The sequence below is a fragment of the Anas acuta genome, chromosome 19 (assembly GCF_963932015.1).
Source record: "Anas acuta chromosome 19, bAnaAcu1.1, whole genome shotgun sequence".
In the NCBI taxonomy this organism is placed as follows: Eukaryota; Metazoa; Chordata; class Aves; order Anseriformes; family Anatidae; genus Anas; species Anas acuta.
In genome coordinates, this window is record NC_088997.1 from 10501677 (window position 1) to 10521519 (window position 19843).

Sequence of the window (19843 nt, forward strand, 5' to 3'; positions counted from 1 at the left end):
AAACTGGGTAGGAAACAAAAGTTCTTATATGCTATGTGGTAGTCTAAGTGGGACAAGTTCCTGAAGGGCTCTTCTCCTCAACTGGAAGATTTCACAGGGCTCAGAGATTAAAAACATATGAAAAACACTCATGGTATATATATTTATATTTCAAAAAGTCGGAAGAGTTCAACTGTACAAAGCATTCCTTGTATTTCAGTATTGTGAAGGGACCCAGCTGAGGTCCAAGCACTGTGGCACTAGGAGCCATCTGCATGGGTTGTGACAGCCTCTCTCCTCATGAGACTGCATCTCAGTTAAATTATACCATTTGTAAAAGGGGAGAACAAAGATAGATTGCACAGAAACAACTTGTCAAGCTGCTCAGTGGAAGAGCCAAGATGATATTTCACAACTTTTCTACCTTAGCCTAATGATGTCCTCACTGGAATCTCTGTATATCTGCACAGCTCAAAGCTGGCTGTGCTTCAAGGTAGGATCAGCTTCTTCATGAACGTGCCCAGTTGAGGTTAAAGGATGGAGGCTCCACAACCTCTTGTCCTGGTGCTGGATGCTCCCGTTGTGCATCCTGACTGGGATGAGCATAAGGAGTGCATGTGCATTGTAGTATGGATAGTTGGAAAGCAAAATTGTTACAGATCCAGAGCTCACTGTGGGGTGCGCATTAGAGAGAAGACAGCAGCCCTTTTGGGCTCACAGCCCTGTACCCCATCAGCTGGTGCCATAGGCATGGAGAGGCTCCAGCTCTCCTATCTACCCCTCCACTCCCTGAGATACTTCCAGGACAACATTGTACATCTGCAGGGGGGAAATAAGGAATTTGGGATTTTTTTTTTTTTTTTTCATAAACACAGTCAAAAATCTCAGCACCAAAGTGGTGGCTGGACTGCATGGAACTTCAAGTTGGGAATGGCAAAGTTGAGAGCCTCTGTGTATGGATTAAGGGATGAACAAATAAAGGGGATGTCGTTGTGGGAGTCTATTTCAGACCACCCAGCCAGGACGACAACGCCGATGAATTATTCTTTGCGGAACTAAGAGATGCCTCGTGATCAACTCCCCTTGTCCTTATGGGAGATTTCAACTTGCCAGACGTCAACTGGGATCACCACACAGCTGACACGAGCAAGTCCAGGGGGTTCATAAAGCACCTAGATGATAACTTCTTGGTGCAGGTGCTAAGGGAGCCAACTAGGAAAGGTGCCCTCCTAGATCTGTTGCTGGAAAACAGAGAGGGTCTTGTGGGAGACATGGCAATTGGCGGCCATCTCGGTCATAGTGACCATGAAGTGGTTGAGTTTAGAATTTATGGTGACAGCAGGAAAACTGCCACCAAAACTTCAGCCCCGGATATGGGGAAAGCAGACTTCAGGCTGCTCAGGGAACTAGTCAGCAAGGTCCCCTGGGAAGCTGCTTTTGAAGGCATTGGCGTCCATCAGTGCTGGTCAATCTTTAAGCACTGCCTCCTAAAAGCACAAGATCAGGTGATTCCAAAATATTGGAAGGCAGGCAGGTGGGGAAGAAGGCTGTCTTGGCTGACCAGGGATCTTCTGTTGGAGCTTAGACGGAAAAAGAAAGTGTACAGCTGCTGGAAGGAGGGTCAGGCAATGAGGAAGGAATACAGGGATGCTGTTCGTGTTTGTAGGGAGAAAATTTGTGGGGCCAAAGCCCAACTAGAGTTGAATCTGGCCCAGTCTGTGAGAGACAATAAAAAAGGTTTTTTAGATATGTGAACAGAAAAAGTAGAACCAAAGAAAACATAGGTCCGCTACTTGACAGGGAAGGTCTCCTCACAGACAATGACATAGGCAAAGCAGAGATGTTTAATGCCTTCTTCACCTCTGTCTTCAGTGCTGATGTTGGGTTTCGGGACTCTGGGTGCCCTGAGAAGGAGGACCATGACTGTGGGAATGACAGACTCCCAACCAACCCTGAACATGTGCAGGATTTGTTGCTCCACCTGGATCCATACAAGTCCATTGGTCCAGATGGGATCAATCTCAGGGTGCTTAAAGAGCTAGCTGATGTCATTGTGGGACCTCTCCAAATTATTTTTCAATGATCTTGGGAATCTGGAGAGATTCCAGTAGACTGGAAGCTGGCAAATATTGTCCCAGTTTTCAAGGGTAAGAAAGAAGATCCCAGCAATTACAGGCCTGTCAGTCTCATGTCAGTGCCTGGTAAAATTTTGGAGAAGATGATCCTTGAAGTTTTTGAAGCGCACCTGGGGGACAATGTAGTCATTGGTCTCAGCCAACATGGGTTCATGAGGGGTAGGCCCTGCCTAACAACTTTAATTTCCTTTTATGATAAGATCTCCCATCTAGTTGACCAAGGGAAACCAGCTGATGTGATCTTTTTGGACTTCAGCAAGGCTTTTGACATGGTTTCCTATAGGATCCTACTGGACAAAATGTCCAGCATACAACGTAACAAAAACATCATACAATGGGTGAGCAATTGGCTGATGGGCAGGGCTCAAACGGTTGTGGTAAATGGGGCCACATCTGGATGGTCACTAGTGGGGTCCCTCAAGGCTCCATTTTAGGGCTAGTCCTCTTCAATGTCTTTATAAATGATTTGGATGTAGGACTAGAACATGTTTTGAGCAAATTTGCTGATGACACCAAACTTGGAGGAGTTGTAGACTCTGATGGGGGTGGAAAGGCCTTGCAGAGAGATCTGGACAGATTGGAGAGCTGGGCGATCACCAACCACATGAAGTTTAACAAAGGCACCACAGTACAAGAAGGACATGAAACTGTTGGAGAGTGTCCAGAGGAGGGCAACGAACATGGTGAGGGGCCTAGAAGGGAAGATGTATGAGGAGCGGCTGAGAGCACTGGGCCTGTTCAGCCTGGAGAAGAGGAGGCCGAGGGGGGACCTTATCACAGTCTACAACTTCCTCGTGAGGGGGAGTGGAGAGGCAGGTAACCTATTCTCTGTAAACACCAGTGACAGGAGCCATGGGAATGGTGTTAAGTTGAGGCAGGGGAAGTTTAGGCTGGACATCAGGAAGAGTTTCTTCACCAAGAGGGTGGTCACACACTGGAACAGACTCCCCAGGAACGTAGTCACTGCACCAAACCTGTCTGAATTTAAGAAGTAATCAGACTGTGCATGTAGTCACATGGTCTAAACTTTTGGGTAGACCTGTGTGGTGCCAGAGTTGGACTCAATGATCCTTATGGGTCTCTTACAACTCGGGATATTCTATGATTTGATGATAAAGCTCTTGCACGCACCCATCAAGTGCAGCTTTGTGCTAGATGGATTCGCAGCAGGGAGCCTGGTTTGTGTGTGTGTAGCTTAACCTTCAGCCAGGGCCCAGGGTGGTGGCTAGGCACTGTGCCAGCACAGAGACCCCCTCATCCATCCCTTCGGGAAAGCAGGACAGGAGGGATGTCCTGGTGGAGCAGCTTGTGGCCTCTCTTCTGCCGCATGGCAGCCATGTGGTGCTGAAGTCAAGCAGGGACAGTGCAGAGCTAACACCTCACGGGGGTCTCACTGCCACCAGATTGCCCCGAAGAGGTGCAGTATAACAAGCACAGCGGCTAGCTGCCCTTTTGCTGCGTGAACAACCATTAGTGGTCATGCTCTGTGGTGTCCACGCTGTGAGCAGACCCCAGGTAAGCAGAGAGGTGTGGCAGAGGCTTTGTGGCTGGGATTTTGGGAGCAGGGCAGTGCTGAGATGTGCTCCTGGGGAAAAGTGCTGGCTGAACAAGGTGACAAGCTCTGCAAGCAGCCAAGGTGATTTTTCAAAACTGTTCTGATTTCTACTGTGGCCATTTGGTCCCACAGATCAAAGGAGCAATTTGTGGTGTGTGCTACAGGAGGACTTAAGGTGAAGCAGCATGCTTCCTGGGCAGCCACAAAGGGCACCATCCTGCTGCAGCATGGGGCATAGGAGCATGATTGATATTCTGTGGGGGATGGCCGAGGTATTTGTGGCTGTGCTGGGAGTGGGTTACTGCTGCTCTTTGGGGCATTAATGCCATCTCAGATCTCCTAACGAAGTTGTGACCATGCTATTTGGTCGGGCCACACTCCACAGTGCAAGTATGTGCTGCCTTTGCTGGGCTGGGCTGAATTAGATTAAGGGAGGGCACGTGCAAGCAGCTTTGACAGCAGATCTGAAGGATTTCCATCAGGTATCCTGTGGATCTTTAATTATGACTAGTAATCCAGATGCATAAGTTCATTGGAGGTAGGGAAAAAATGCTTTTGGTAAAGAGGATCCAGCTGGGTGCCGGGTAGCACCTGAGTGAAAATGATCAAGATGCCTTTGCCTCAGTCGTGCCCCTGGCACAGTCCCTCTGTGACTGGAGCACCTAACACCCAGGCACACAGATGTGTCCACAGCAGCCCTTGTCAACACCATGTGAATCCTTTGTGAATTTGGCAGAAAGCTCTGAGTGTTGGTGGTAAGAGAGAAAGAGCTGAAATCCTGGCTTTGGGAAAGACACCAGAAATTGTGCTGCTGATCTTAGGGAAAGCGGGACTGCATACCCAAACAAGGCTTTGATCAGGGTTAGGTTTTACAGGGGCAGTGTTAATTAATGTTGGTATTAAGAAAAATAGGAGTGCAGCTCTGTTCTGAGGTGGTGCTGGGTGTAATAGGAGGAAAACCCCACTCTGCATTAGATGCATTTTTATTTCCATCCTGTCCAAATCTGTCCTCACTCACTGCACAGCCTCCGTCTTTTTGGCCATTGCTTTTGTGTGGTAGTTGAAGGGTTGAGCTTCTGGCTGCTGTGTGAAAGTTCAAGCCCTCTGAAGTCAGAGACCAAGTGACCATGCAACCAGCATATGTCCACACCAAGGGAATGCCATGGTCTTGATTAAACCAACATCTAAAGATTGTGAGTGTGAGCCCTGGCCGCTTGCTCTGGAAACTTTAGAAGATGAAAGGGAGAGTCCAGCTGGACAGGCATCAAAGAAATTGGATGGTCTTAGAGTAGGTCACGAATAGATCAAGCAGCTGTGCTGCAGTTATCCCCCAAATGCTGCCCCCAAAGACAAGGCTTCCAAATGTAAAATCACAGCTCCAACTAGCCGGCTTTTCTGCCCTGAAGGGAAATGTTTTGGGAGTTGGCCAGACTTGAAGGAGTGGTGTTCAACAGATGAAGGCGCCTACCACTGTTCAGCTGAGCAGCTGTTAGTAGGTTTTCCGTCTTAAAGAGCCTTTGCACAATGCTTCACCTGCACGTGTTCCAGAATTTTAAAAGAGATTCTTAGCGGAGGCCGAAGGCTGTCTGTGACAATCAGTTATCAGCGGTTCTGCTGATGATAGCTTCAGAACCACGGCAATTGCTCAAACTTCAAACTTTCACACTTGCTTTGACTTGCAAAGTATTCATTATTTCAAAGCACAAGACGACTCCATTGAAGAAGGGATTTGAACAGTGCCATAGAAAATAAGCAGATGGCAGAGTGAATGGCAAAAATATGACCGAATGGCCCCAGTCTCTAACCATCTGGTTTGGACCTGCTTTTCCTGTTTTAAACTTGCACACATTAAGTTTGCTTGCAGGAGACAAATTTTACTTGTCCTACATGAGCTGCCCATAGATAAGGGCTAAAATGATGGTCAGGTGTGTGTGGCAGCTTTGCATCGCTCCCTCTACCTCTTCTGGGCATCAGTTCTGAGCATTTCTTCCTGTCTAACACATGGTCAACTAAAACCCAGCAATAAGGTTCGGAATGGAGCATTTTTCAAAGGAGTGTGCACTCCTTTGAAAAAGGACCCTCTGGTCCCAATGCATCCCTCCTGCTTGGAGGTGCCTCTGCCTTGTTGGTGGCTGGGTGGCAGCAGGCTCCTTGTGCTGAGGAGGACTGGAGCCTTTGAAATCCCTCTTTACAGGAGCAAAATCAAAAACCAAGGTAAGGAGCCTTAGGGAAACCTGATAGTTTGTTTCAACACTCGGGTTTGGTGTTCTGGCCAAGCCTAATGAATGAGAAAGACCATAGCAAAAACATCTGAGAGCTTAGGAAGCACTGTCAGTCTGGCTTAGAGCACTGACAGGGCACAAAGTCCCTCATGCCTGTGCCTGTCTGTACGTGCTCGTGGGCATTTACACCAAATAACAGACACACACACAGACGCTGCATACATTTCCTCCCTCTATATATGCATATTCTACTTTTGAATTCATTAGCTCTTCTTTTTGATGAGTTACTTGAGCAATTTTCTGCAGCGAGGATAGGCTGAGTTGCATTAAATCATATCCATCTATGAGCATCTATGTAGGAGCTCGGCTTCCTTCCCATGCCTTCATCCCCCATCTGATGAGAGGATATCTATAATTACCGATCACAAAAGCCGCAGTTTGTGATGTGCTGGAGTTAAGACAACTGGAAGGCTAGGAGAAGTCGGTGAGCTGTCAGCTCAGGAGCTGCTCTAGCATGCTCTGCCTCTCTGTGCATAAATAATTCTGTTTCAGAACTGCCTCTTATGGTTAAAATGCTACATGACACCTTCCCCCCCTCCTGCCGCTCCCCACGTGGAGTCATGTTAGTCCAGAGAACAGTCTATGGGTAATTTTCTCTAAAGGCTTTTTGTACATGAAAAATAGATCAAAATTCTGTTGAACTATTTATGCTATTTCATTTTTACAGCTTTGACAGAAATGGTAGAAATGGTAATAGGAGAATGCGATCAAGATGCTTTTGGTATGTTACTGGCAATAAAAACAAAAAATGAGCAGCCTCCAAATAGATTGGGGTCAAATCCTGCAGGTAAGTTCTGTCTTACAAGCGTGTAAAGCCTGAAGTGTTCTTAGCCTTCCAACAGGGCTTACAGGTATTGTTGATGCTAGTTTTAGGCACTTGTCTTTTATGGGTCTGTAATAATCTTTGCATTATACTGTTACAACATAATCAGGTCCTTGTCATGCTGCCAAGACTGATCAGATAACATCAGCGTACTGAGGAATTTTCTTACTAAACGTATTAGGAGAGGCCCATGTTTATACCACAATAGCTGTGAACCACTTCAACACATAGTTGAAGCTCTGTGCTCTGCAGGACTGCACGTCTCACCCATTTGGGAGCTGGTAATACAAATTTTGGCTCCAGCCAAGGCATGGAGTTCGGGTAGGAGAACATCTCTGCAGTTTCATCAATCACTTGTGAGAAGTGGATTTAAAAATGCTCCATTCCTCTTTAAAAAACAAAACAAAACAAAACAACAACAACAACAACAAAAAAACACTTTAGAAAATGTTAAAATGACAAAGCTATGGTAATTCTGGTTGCTGTAGTTCAATTTTAAAGTAATTAAAGTATCTGTCCTGGTGTGCTGAGAAGTGAAATGCTGCATTTTCTGTTTTTCTGAGCCAGGGGGATGTGGACACTTGCCCTTAAAGCTAATCCTCCCTGAGCTGTGCTTTGTGATTGGAGTGTTTTAAATATAGCCTGCCCCCAAACCCATTCTTACGCACCTTATCAGGCGATAAAGCCAAATCAATACCTATTGTAGCCAGAACGATGCACTATTTAGAACAGGTTATGTTGGAGTTGTTGGAGGAGCACAGCATAAATTTTTCATTGGAAAAGCCTAAGGTTTGAGCAAACACAATTACGGTTTGGATGTCTCATTCTCCTTGAACTGTGGCAGCACAGAGAAATCACTGCTTTGCATTGACTTGAAGCTTGCTTTATTCTAACATCTCCAATATGTCAAATGTTAAACTGTTTATGTTTCTTGCAGAGTTAAGAGGATGAAAACCATTGCTATTACCTAGTATTGCTGTAGGTTAGGATTTGTGGAGTGAATTTTGCACCTGGGTTCCACTTCTATTTGGCATTTTTAAATGCCCAATATAGCAGGAATGACTTCAGTAGTCCCAGCAGAAAAGCTAAGACATTTGGGCACTGGATAATCTGGGCAGTTCTAGGGTTGGTCTGACACAACGTAAACAAGAATCTGTCCAAATCACATCATCCAAGAGGAAAAAAATGTGAAACAAGTAATACCCCGCCCCCCAAAAAAGAAAAAGAATTTATTATTTTAAGTGTAGTATTACCCTTTCATCTAACTACCATTCTCTGCTTGACTGGATGTTGTCTGAGGTAACCAGGCCTCAATATGGACCACTGAGGAGGGAAAATCGTATTTGAAAGAAGTGATCCTGTTGGAAAGGGTTTCCATGGCCTCATGGAGAGAAAACACGTCTACAAGATTATCAACAAAAATCCTTTCCCCGTTTCAGCTGTAGGATGCAGAGTCTCTTTCACTTCTTTGTGGAGGTTTCAGAGATAATTTATTGGTTGATCAGGATGAGCTTGTCTGAAGATTTCCATCATGAGGAGGGTCTCTGGTTGGTCCACAAATACGGACATTGCCCACATGGAGCTTCCTTTTTCTGAAGGCAGTGTACCAGATGGTCTGGTTGTTGGTCTTGGCTATAGCTACAGCACTGCATCCCTGCTGGATGGCTATAGCACAGTGACCACAAAGGTTCACTGCTTTTACATAAATTATCACTCCACCAGTCCTCCTGCAATGTGATCTGTGAAAATCCAGATATGCAAAGTAAAAGACAATCCTCTTCAAGGAGTGTTTGTGTCCACCTGCAGAGATTATGAATACTAAATTCTGCTGCAATTGAAGTAAAACATCCCTCGAAAGAGATGGGTTTTCTTTTCTTTTCTTTTTTTCCCTGCTCTGTGTGGTTTCTTAACTGACTTTCATGCAATTTAAAGTAACATTTCTTCTACAGTTCTTGCTGTGATCACTATGGTCAGGTAGCAACATTCGCAGTGGCTTGAGGCAGCACTTCAGTGATGGTATGCCATACAGCACGTACATACATTTATATTTATATCTATAAAATAAAACATAACCCAGTTTGCTGGTTATGAGTCTTGCTACTTCAGATTGTCACCTGCGTGACAATCAGTGCTGTGATTGTAGTGCTGTGAAGCTGTGTGTTTACCAAAACAGGTAAGTTCTTTCTAGAGAAGATAAGGCCAGCACAGCACCTTTGCTCTGTGCTGAGGGTGTTTGGTACCAGGCAGGCACTGCGTGATCCCTGTCTGCGGAGGGACTTCAGCTGTAAAGTGTGGTTGTACCCGCTTCCATCCAGGGAACAGCAGCAGCCATGCTTTGGGTACAAAGGATCACAGAGCTTTTGGGGAAGACCCTTCTTGATCTCATTCCTGACCTCTCTTCTGCTCTGACAGCTTGGGCACCAGGACGCTGGAGCAGAAGGTTGGCTTTGGGGACGTCCCCCTGGGTGCCCCTCTGCGGGGCAGGTGCTCCCACAGGGACGTGGGACAGAGCACTGCCCTCATGGGAGTGGAGAGGGCAGAACTGCTTCAGATACAGTGCTAGAAATGGATCTGGGAGCGTGTTGTTTCTTCTGACAAAGGAGTAATTTGGAGAGATACCCTATCTCAGAACCATATGAAGGAGCTTGTGGAGAAATTATTATTTCTTTGCCTTTTCTTTTTCTTCCTTTTTTTTTTTTTTAACGTTTCTCAATTTTATTATTTAGGTCTTTGTTCTGATGTGTTCCATATTATTTTAGCTGCCCTGGCTAATTGTGTTTTTCCCTTAACTTAGGAAGTTGCTTTTAAAAGAAAGGAGGGGGGTGAAGATAAGGCAAAGCTGTTAAATGAGAAATCTATTGCTAATTAAGGTATGGTTTTGCTAATCACCTTAAAAATGAACTTATCAGCTGGAAATGCCTGGAGTTTGTGTAATGAAAGTTAGGAGCATTTTTCCCCGTTTCCTTCTGTCACAATACATTCGGAGATTAAAAGTTTACCTTGTAGACTTATCCTGACACCATTAGACATGTTGTCTCTTTGCATTAACTGCAGGCAGGCTCGAGCTGTTCTAGGATATAGTTTAGTCTGAATAGTTAAAATTTGGCAAAGTTATAAGCAACAGAAGTCAGGATCCTGTAATGGGAGCTGTCAGTGCTCATTGTGGAAATCACACCGAGCTTCAGCTCAAACACTGCGTTCAGGACCCAAGATAGCTGCCGTCCCTTCTTACTTTTTATTATGATTATTATTAATGATATCCCATGGGTGAGGAGGATGCACAGCATTATATAAAAAGCCACCCAGGCATTGAGATGGTTTTTCATATTGGGAGGCTGATGTTTGAGAGGAGGAGGTGCTACACTCTGGCAGGACATGGTCCTGATGCTGGAAGGGGCAGGATCCTAATTTTGCCCCTGATGTTGCAGAAGCCCTTCTCTTTTTCTGCTGTCAGCTTTCAGTGAAAAAAATAAAAATAAAAAAAAATCAAATGGTGAGCCTGAATTCCTTGGTACTCCTTGTGGCCATAGGAGAAGAAGTGCAATGTACGACTTGTTCTCATATCCCAGGGGAAGCAGCCCCTTTGTCAGTATTTTATGAAGAAAATATTCTTAAGGATTTTATTTTCTGTTTCTCTGCCGGCGGGCACCATGGCATAACAAATACTGGTTGTAGCAGGCTGAGAAGGAGAGCGAGGTTTCCTAATTGCACCAGCAGTGTGAACCCCAAAGTGGGACTCACATTTCTAGCCCTGCTGGGAAGGCCAGACAATGCCTCAAACCCAGTGTAGTACAGGACGGGTTCTTGGTACCCTCCTGGGCAGTGAAGCTCCTCTGTGGCACCTTTTTCCACCTGTCTGGCTCCGTTGATGGTAGGCAGATTGTCCTAAGTCCTTTTGTTTAAATAACGCCCCTCAAGAGTAATTGCTGCCTGTGGCAGGCAGGAGCAAAGCAAATTGATAGCTGCAGTGATTTTTGAAGGCCAAGGGGATCATGGCCAGTAATTGTTCTTAACTGCTTCCTACCTGGGAAATTGTTTCTGTGGTTGCTGGAATGAGCAGGTCAAGTGAAATTGGGATTTTCATTTTTCTTTCCTTTTCCTTTTCCTTTTCCTTTTCCTTTTCCTTTTCCTTTTCCTTTTCCTTTTCCTTTTCCTTTTCCTTTTCCTTTTCCTTTTCCTTTTCCTTTTCCTTTTCCTTTTCCTTTACTTTATTTCATCTCTGTCACTCACACAAGGGACCACCTGTATGCTGTGTTGTGTGGGCAGTGTCCTGTTCTCCCTCCTGTACCAGGAGTGCATTAACAGTGGTGGATGCCTGGTGCTCCTCCCTGGGCTTGCCAGCAGACCTGGTCTCCCTGGAGCCCCGGGATGCCCGCAGCCGCTGCAGTTACTGGCGGCATGGCCATCATTAGGGATGAAGACACATGAAGTGTTCTGCATGAGCAACATGAAAAGAGCTCTGATTTTGCCAGTGGAGGCCTGCAGGCTGATGGCAGAGGGGATGCTGGTGCCTTGCCTGGGAGCTGGGGGAACGGGATGCTGTTGATGTGGCCGCGTGCTGCGTGCTTGCACCAACTTAGAACCATAGAAGCATTTAGGTTAGAAAGGACAGCTAAGATCATCAAGTCCAGCCACTAATTTAGCAGTACCAATGTGCAGGTGCACCTGCACAGGAGAAGCTCCTGGACCCACCTAGAAGCCCTACTGCTGCACTGCTGTGTGCCAAATCTGCTCCCCGTTCTGGTTACCCGTGGTGCAGGTCAGTGTGATGCCGGCTCTTTGGTGAACGCTTTCACACGCCAGTGACACCTTCAGGCTCCCAGAGGGTACTAGAAAGCAAAGCTGGGTCGCCCCAGCAAAAGCAAGGCAATGCAACCTCATGCTAACCCAGGGGTTGCCTCCCACATGTGCAAATGCTTCTAGAAAGTCGATGCCTGGTGCCATTTCAAGCCGCAGTCGGAAATTTCGCAGCTTGAGAATTGCCGGTTTTCCACGCTGAATTCTTACAACAGTGACACTTTGCTTGGGGAGTAATTGCAAGTGTTTTACCCAGCAGCTTTTTGTAAAACACATCGAAGATCTCTGGGTGATGGATTTGTTTTCTGTTTGTTTCTCAGGGACTTCTTTACTAGAATGTGGTGTTAACTGGTTATTTATAAACGCAGGCATCTCTCCGTACATTTGATTACTCCTGTGTGTAGACTGATGGAGAAGTTCCTGAGTCACTGTCATTTACTGGAGGGGAATGCTTCTATTTTTAATCCTGCATCTTTTTATGGGTGGATGAATGGCAAGCTAATGGTTGTGTTGAAATTTGAATGTCAGAAAACAAGGGAAACTTGTGACTTGCTCATCGTGTTTAACCTGCTATGTTGCATACTCCATCTTGAGTCTTTAAGCATGCCTTTACGTGCTATCTATGCATATTTTTGAATTGATTTGATTGCAATTTGTTCCTTTGTAGCAAGCAATATAAAAGAATCTGCCACATTAAAGAGGCTAAACAGGAATTAATTTTACAATAACTTATTTTTCTCATAGGTCTCAATATTTTACTTCTCTCGATTACCCATCTTCTAAGAAACAGACAATTCTCAAGAAACTATCAAAAAAAACCAACATGCTGGACTGCTGGCCCAGCTATAGCTGTTAGTTGCAGTAAACAGAATATCCTAAGGGATTTCAGGTTTATTTGCTATGAATAGGATAGACAACACCACAAATAAACCTGCCTTGAGGGTCTGTGTGCCAAGGGAGAGCGCCTGGCCCTTGCCCATGGCACATGGCCACCAGTGGCCGAGATGCGAGGCAATGGCTTCCAGCCCTGCTGGTGGGGTGGAGAGCCCTCTGGGACCTTTTGGTCACAGTGTCTCACAGTTCCTCTTGTGTCAGAGCCCAGAAATCAAGGTCTGGGGCATTTCTTGGTGCCTTTTACTGCTCCACGGCTGTGGTTGTTGCAAGGATAAGGCATCACACTGAGCATGTAGGGCCAGGGCACCTCTTGCTCTGTGCCCACAGGGGATGTCTCCTGCATTGCCGTCCCTGCAGACCTGTCCATGTGTGGTTCTGCACATCCAGAGGAACAAAATGTCACTGCCAGGCCACCTGGGAGCAAGCAACATCTTCCTGATCCACAGCTCGTTCCTCTGCTCAGTGGGGCATCGATGCCAGGGGTGACTTGGCCACTCCTCAAGGACTGTTCTTGTGTTCTCTTTGCTCCTGTTGTTGCCAGCAGAAAGGTTATAAAAGCCTTGTAGAAGCAGTTAGATGTTTTTCTTTATAATGACAATATAGGATTTATTTAGGAGATAATAGAAGTATGGTCTTTCCTCGCATAAGTGCCTTTTTTGAATTAATTTTTTATTGATCTCTCTGGAACTGGCTTGTGGATACGTATATAATCAATGCTGTTTTCACAAAGCCCAACTCTCTCTCTGTTTATTGCAATATGCGTGTTTCAAGATCGTTTGTACAGACATTCCAGAAATCTGGGAAAGCTGTCTAGCATAAAACTATGTGAATTATTTAAATAAAACACAAAAAGGCAATATTGCGCCCTCACTACCAGAAGCAAGCTTGCTGGAAAATGTCATTATAACTGCGTGATGGTTTTAAAGTTTTCAGAATAATTATTTTGCTCTCAAATTGTGATAGAATCTTACAAATCCCCCAGACTACAAAACTGGGTGGTGCTAGATATCTCCCAGGACTGGCAGCTTTATGCAGCATTATGGATGAAGGCAGCAGCTTTGTGACCACCACAGGCAGGGCTCAATGCTCCTGTTTCACCCAGCCACTGAGAAACTAAAGAATTGACCAGGCAAGAAACGTGGATGGTTTCTGTCAAAATCTTGCCTTGGGAATATTCCTTAAAAAATATATCTGAACTTGCACCAGAGGTGCTCCAAAATTGTATGTAAAGTCTTCGGAATGGTCAAACAGCAGAACTGGAGTAAGACCAGAGGTTTTTTGTTACATGCCAATGCAACAGCTAATAAAAAGGCAGCCTATTTTTATGACTTGAGCCCCTGTGTTCTACAGCAATCCAAGTGATAACAGCAGGAATGCCCAGATTATCACAAGGAAAAATGTTTACCTGCTGCACTGCCTGTTACTGTGTCACTGGTGCCTGGAGGTGCATGTGCCATGCACTTGGTGTGCTAAAGCAGCCATTTCTTGGATTTAAAAGAGCAGCTGATACAGTAGTTAACTAGTTAAGCCTTTCTAATGTGTTTCAATTAATATATGTGTCATTTGGATGTCATTAGGATGGGAAGGTGCAAACAATGGGTTTGGGCATACCATGGCTCACCCATTGCTAGATGTGGGCCAAAATGCCAACTGCCGGTGTGATGCTGCTCTCTTGGCTCTTTTTTTGACCCCATGAGGCAAATGGGGTGAAGATTTTATTTTATTTTATTTTATTTTATTTTATTTTATTTTATTTTATTTTATTTTATTTTATTTTATTTTATTTTATTTTATTTTATTTTATTTTATTTTATTTTATTTTATTTTTTGGTAAGGCAGAGGCGGCCTGGAGGCTCCTTGTGGTGCTGGGAGAATGTATAGAGCAGGGTCAATAAAAATTTAGGGAATACAGATGGGATAAAAGGTGGTGAGCCTGGATGAGAGCCCAGAAACACTGGGTGTTACAACAACTGTGCAAAAGGGTAATGCAGAGCAGACTGCAAAATAGGCGAAACTGGGATTATTAGACCTGCCTGGCATATGTATTTATAATGATTGCCCAGTGCCTGGTGTCCTGGCTACGGGTCTTTAGTTTCTGATAAATAACTTCTTGGTGAAGACAAACAGGGAGTGAAGAATTCAGGTATGGTGAGTCTTTCTGCAAATTCCCTTCATGTGTGAGAAAAAGAAGATCTCAAAATATTTTATTAACTTGTAAACTGTGATTTAAGGGAATTTTAAACAGCATGTGAAAGAAAAATAATGAACAAATGTTTTCAAGTGGGAGAAATCTGTCCCTGCCATATGTTTCACTGAGTCATCCCTTCCACAGAAGGAAATGTTGCAATTGTTTGAACTGTTCAAGTCACTAATCCTTTTTATTTAGTAGAAACATCTCTGTAAACTCGGCACCCAGTGCTACAACGCATTAGTACCACGTGTTGGATGTAGTCCTGATCCCACCAACATCAACGTGTGCTTTGCTCCATCTGGGTACAGGTTAACTTCTCCCTCTGGCTTGCTATTGAGCCAAGGCCAAACCTGGCCATGGGTTTCCACTTGCAGCTAGATGATGCGATGTTCTGCACTCATCAGGAGGCTGTAGAAACCACAAAATCTCCTTTCTTTTTCATTAATGGACCCTCTGCAGAGAGCCCTGTGCTGATGGAAGTGGTGTTTGGTTCTGTTGCAGGTGTGGCTCTGCGGCGGCAGCATGGAGGTCCTGCCCTGCTCCAGGGTGGCTCACATCGAGCGCAAGAAGAAGCCCTACAACAACAACATCGGTTTCTACACCAAGCGCAATGCCCTGCGAGTGGCTGAGGTGTGGATGGATGACTACAAGTCCCATGTCTACATTGCATGGAACTTGCCTCTGGAGGTATGGGCATTGCGCCCTTCTCTGAGTTTTTGCTTCACTGGGTAAAAATCGTGAATTATAGAGCATTTGGTGCCACTGGGTGAAGGAAAGCCTTAAATACCTTGGGTCACATCTTTAACTATGGAAGCCAGCAGAGCTCCCTCAGCTTTGATGGAGATGCTGCAACACCAGCAGAATTTGAGGGGCTACTTACAGTTCACATCAACTTTGTCATGGTGGTTTCTCAGTATTAAGTCTGTATTGCAGAGTTCATCTCCCCATTGAGTGTTTACACAGCAAAAGTTTATGTCATGATGCTGCTCTGCAGGTGGAGTCTATCAAATAGGTTGGCAGATGATGATTAATGATGGTATCACTAGTACTTGAGTGTTGTCCCCTGGCTTGGGCAGGTCCATGCCATGTGTGGGCACACTTAAGCTCTCCCAGCACTGGGAAATGTGAGGCCATTGGCGCATAGAAACCGTGCCCAGAGGTGAGGGATCAGAGGCTGGTTGGTCACAAAAAGTTTCCCTCCCAGCGGCACCATGTTTGTGCAAGTAATTGAAGAACACTCTTTCTGAATAACTTATATTGATTCCTGTGCAGAAATGTTTAGACTTTCCTAGATCTGATATATTATTTTTCATATAAATCCTGTCTTGGTGCAGCATGGTGCATTTTTGGAAAACCATGGCCAATGAGAAAGGTTGACCATGCCCAAGGGACAGATGCTGCATGCTCTCTAGGTGGTTCCCTGCATTTCTCCATAAAGATCTCTAAGCTCCAGGAGGACTTACTTCTGCTTACCTTTGGTCTTTGTGCATACTATGTCTAAATCACAAAGCCCAAGACCATCTCCTGCCTCCTGGCTCCCACCACTGCTGTTAGGACTCTGGGAGCAGCCCAGGGTGGGTCAGTGCCCCTGTCTGCAGCCTCTGGTCCTGCCAGGAGGAGAAGGGGCTGTGGAAGAATCTGTGATGCTCTCCAGGTGATGGGGACACAGGGATTTGGGGTGCCCTGCAGAGCCTGATGCCATTCATTCCCCTTGTAGCGTATGTTAGCATGAGCATCGGGCTGCGCTGTAGATATGCAAGGAAAAATGATGCCAGGAGTGGCCTGACCCCTTGTGAGCAGTTATTTACAGACACTCTTTTGGTGCTAGACATAAACACAAAATAGTCACACCTTGCAGATCCAACCCGGCTGAGAGCTGCTTTGGGCCCGATCCTGCTGCAGCAGCATCCCCAGCTGGCAGCACGGTGCTTCAGGGCATTTTGAAAAGCATTAAACACAAACTGCTGCTGCTGTTAGAGGAAAGGTTACATCTGGGGAGGTTTCCTGGCATTTAGAGCCATGGTAGTTGCAGCTTTATACTGCATTAGAGAACAGCGGGCACCTGGGAAGGGCTGATTAGCTGCCTGTGCTGCCGGTTTGTTGTACTGGGGTGGTGGAGAAGCTGGGATCAGTTTGTTGTTGGGGAGTGGAGAGGGAAGGAGATGCTGGCTACCCAGTGAGTGGCAGGAGAGCACTGGGTGTGCTGGGTGCTGCTCCGGCAGAGAGCGGGACTGCGAGCTTTTAAGCCCTCCTTAAAAACAGGCTGCAAGATCCCAGTGTAGGTGGGTAGGGCTGGAAAGCTGTCGTGGGTTCAGACCCACACTGCTTCAGGCTGAGACATGAGGCACCCCGCTCCTGCTCAGGAGAGGCTTTGGGATGCAGCACAAAGGGATTCACACACAGTGTGGAGCCACAGGTCCCCTACATTTCTGAAAAGGCAGTGTCACGTGAATCAACACTACAGGTGGGTTTTCTGAGTTATCCTAATAACTATTTTTTTTTTTTTAAATGTAGGTTTTATCAGTAAAATCGAGATTTAATTTCAGAGAAGCCTTGTTTGACAGGTGGTATTGTGCAGGGGGTTATGAATATACATTGAATTATTTTGCAATGCCATTATGTACAAAACAAAGCCGATCCCCATGCTCTGAATATTTCAGTTGTTGACTGATTTGTGCTCCTGCTTAGCCTCACATCCCAGCTCAGCTCTTCAGATTTCAGCCTGTCCTACCCGTCTACACTGAATCAACTTTATTTTTACCTGTGAGCTAGCAGTCACAGATTAAAATGGTGTCTTTTCTAAAGCAGAGTGAATAATTCATTAGAAGATCATTACAAGCATTGTAATGGAAAATTGCTTTTCCAGCTATAGTTAATGATCACTGGAAAAGACAAGAGCAGGAGCTAAAATAGAGTAGAAACCCAGACACCTGTAGGAAGGAGGAAAAGTGGCTGCTTTGTGCATTCCTTCACCTGTCTGCTGCATTAGTTCCCCAAATTCTGTAATGGAATAAAAGGTTAAAGAGGAGCTGCTCTCTTCAGCCCCTGCTCCTGGCTCCTGTAAAATTATTCTCCCTGGGACAGATATTGCAGCTTTGTCTGCTTTTAAATCAACTTGAGCAGTGGGGTTCCTCTGTGTCTCCAGGGAGACTATTTCACCATCTAATTGTCCAAATTGTCAAGAGGTTTTTCTGAGGTTCAGGCTCATCTTCCATTCTCCTGTGATTTTTATCCTTTGTTCTTAGCTGATTCTTACATTTGAATCTTAAGTCTTCCCTTTTGTTAAAAATTTTATTTTTCCCTTATTTTATACCTTTGTAACCATTCTGTCCTCTGAGTTGCCTCTTGGAAGAGTCTCACACCCTTGGCGTGTAGGGGAAGGGTTTTGGTGCTTGGTGCAATGACAGGGATTTTCTTTCCCAAGATTCAGCACGTGACCGTCTTTTAAACCCTGACATAAATTTACTGTTAAGCTCTTCTGGAATTCTGCTGTCAGTGGGAGGTGAGATATTTTAAAAATACTTCATTCATTGTTCCTTTTGAAAAATTCCATCTTTTCCAGACTGTTCCGAAGCCGCGGGGAATCATGGGGAAGCTTTGCCACTGCTACCCTGTACTTCTCATATTTCCTTCACAATCTCTTCCTTGTTTTCTCCCTTTGGGTTCTCTTTTTAAATTACCTCCCAGGACCAAAGTGCTTCCAGCTTTATTCTGGTGGCTGTGAGAATGCCTTCACACCCTGGCAGGGAAGTACATGTCATCTCCCCACTGTGACTCTCTGAAGTCAGGCTTCTCGGATGATAATTTCAGTCCTGGACACGCCTGCCAAAAGTCCAGGGCACAGCTTCTGTGTGGAGTTACTTAACCTTTGGCAGTTTTAAAGTGGATTGGAAATGATAGCAAGCACCAGTGAAATGCACTCATTTTCTCTTTTATTTTAAAGAGGAACCATTCAGTGATATGATATGTCTCTGTTTTTCAGAATCCAGGTATTGACATTGGGGATGTCTCTGAGAGAAAAGCTTTGAGGAAGAGCTTGAAGTGTAAAAATTTTCAGTGGTATCTGGACCACGTTTATCCAGAAATGAGAAGATACAACAACACCGTTGCGTATGGCGAGGTAATTACAGCTGGTACATTCCGTAGATGTGACTGGTAATTTTTACAGCTGGTGAGGCTCTGATGACAAAAAGCCTCAAAGGAGTTGAGCATGAATGAAACCTTCCTGTTTCTGTGTAGTTGTATAGATGTTTATAAATCTGCTCACAGTTTCTTGTGAAAACCTATTTGGGGATCTATTTCTGATCTTGGAGACCATACATAGTAAAATATTTTAATACCTTATTTACTGAATTGACACAAAATTATCTGTATTACCTATTGAGTCAATGGATTACGCAGCTGAATGTATATTTTTAACAAAAAGTTGTTTTATAAAACCCTTTGGCTTACCCTCAGCCTTATTTCTCACATGGTCTCTATAGGATACAGTGCATTGTCACAACAGCTTAAGGATGAGATAAAGCAAGGAGACTTAATTCAATCTCTATTGGCTTTGAGACAGTACTAGGAATATAAAAACAGGCATTTATGGGGACTAATAATACTCTGTGGTAGTAGGCCTCACGGAATAGTGGCAGTTGAAGAAGGCTTTTTGAAGCACAGCCGGAGTACCCCGGATGGGCATTAATTTTAAGAAAGTTTTCTTATCAGAGTTTAATGACTTCAAGCTAACCTGCCCACACAAGCAATATTTTAAAGGCATTAATTCATTACAGTTGCCCAGCGTAGCGAAACTGGAGAGAGGGCATCTTTGCCTTCACAGACCTGGCGGTAGGGTTTGCAGCGTGAGTCCAACACTCTCATGCTCCTCCTGAAATGTGTCTTTGAGTACTGAGCCACCTGGTTTGCCAGCTCTGCATCTCCTCTTGCATCTTTCTGATGATTTGAAGGGGTTCCTTGTGCTATCTGGACTTCTTTATCCTGCCTTGTTGAACACTTTGGCATTTTGATGGAATACAAGCAATTCTGCATTGATTTCAGGCTGCTGGCAACATGCTGACAGTAATCTAAAAATATGTTTGTTACCACCACACATGACCAAATACAAAGGAAACTGTTCAAGGAAAGTTGGTTCTTTTGAATGGTGATTATTATATAAAAGCAGTCGTCATTAGGCCTGTATTT

At 44.9% G+C, this 19843-nt stretch overlaps 1 protein-coding gene across 2 annotated transcripts in view; it reads left to right on the plus strand.

Moving 5' to 3' along the window:
- GALNT17 (polypeptide N-acetylgalactosaminyltransferase 17) overlaps window positions 1-19843 on the plus strand; it is a 210655-nt gene that overhangs the window by 176908 nt on the left and 13904 nt on the right. For both annotated transcript variants that reach the window (XM_068656289.1, XM_068656290.1), the window contains exons 7-8: window positions 15158-15343; window positions 18639-18776. In XM_068656289.1, coding sequence (XP_068512390.1) covers window positions 15158-15343; window positions 18639-18776 — 324 coding nt within the window. The remainder of the gene's footprint in view (window positions 1-15157; window positions 15344-18638; window positions 18777-19843) is intronic.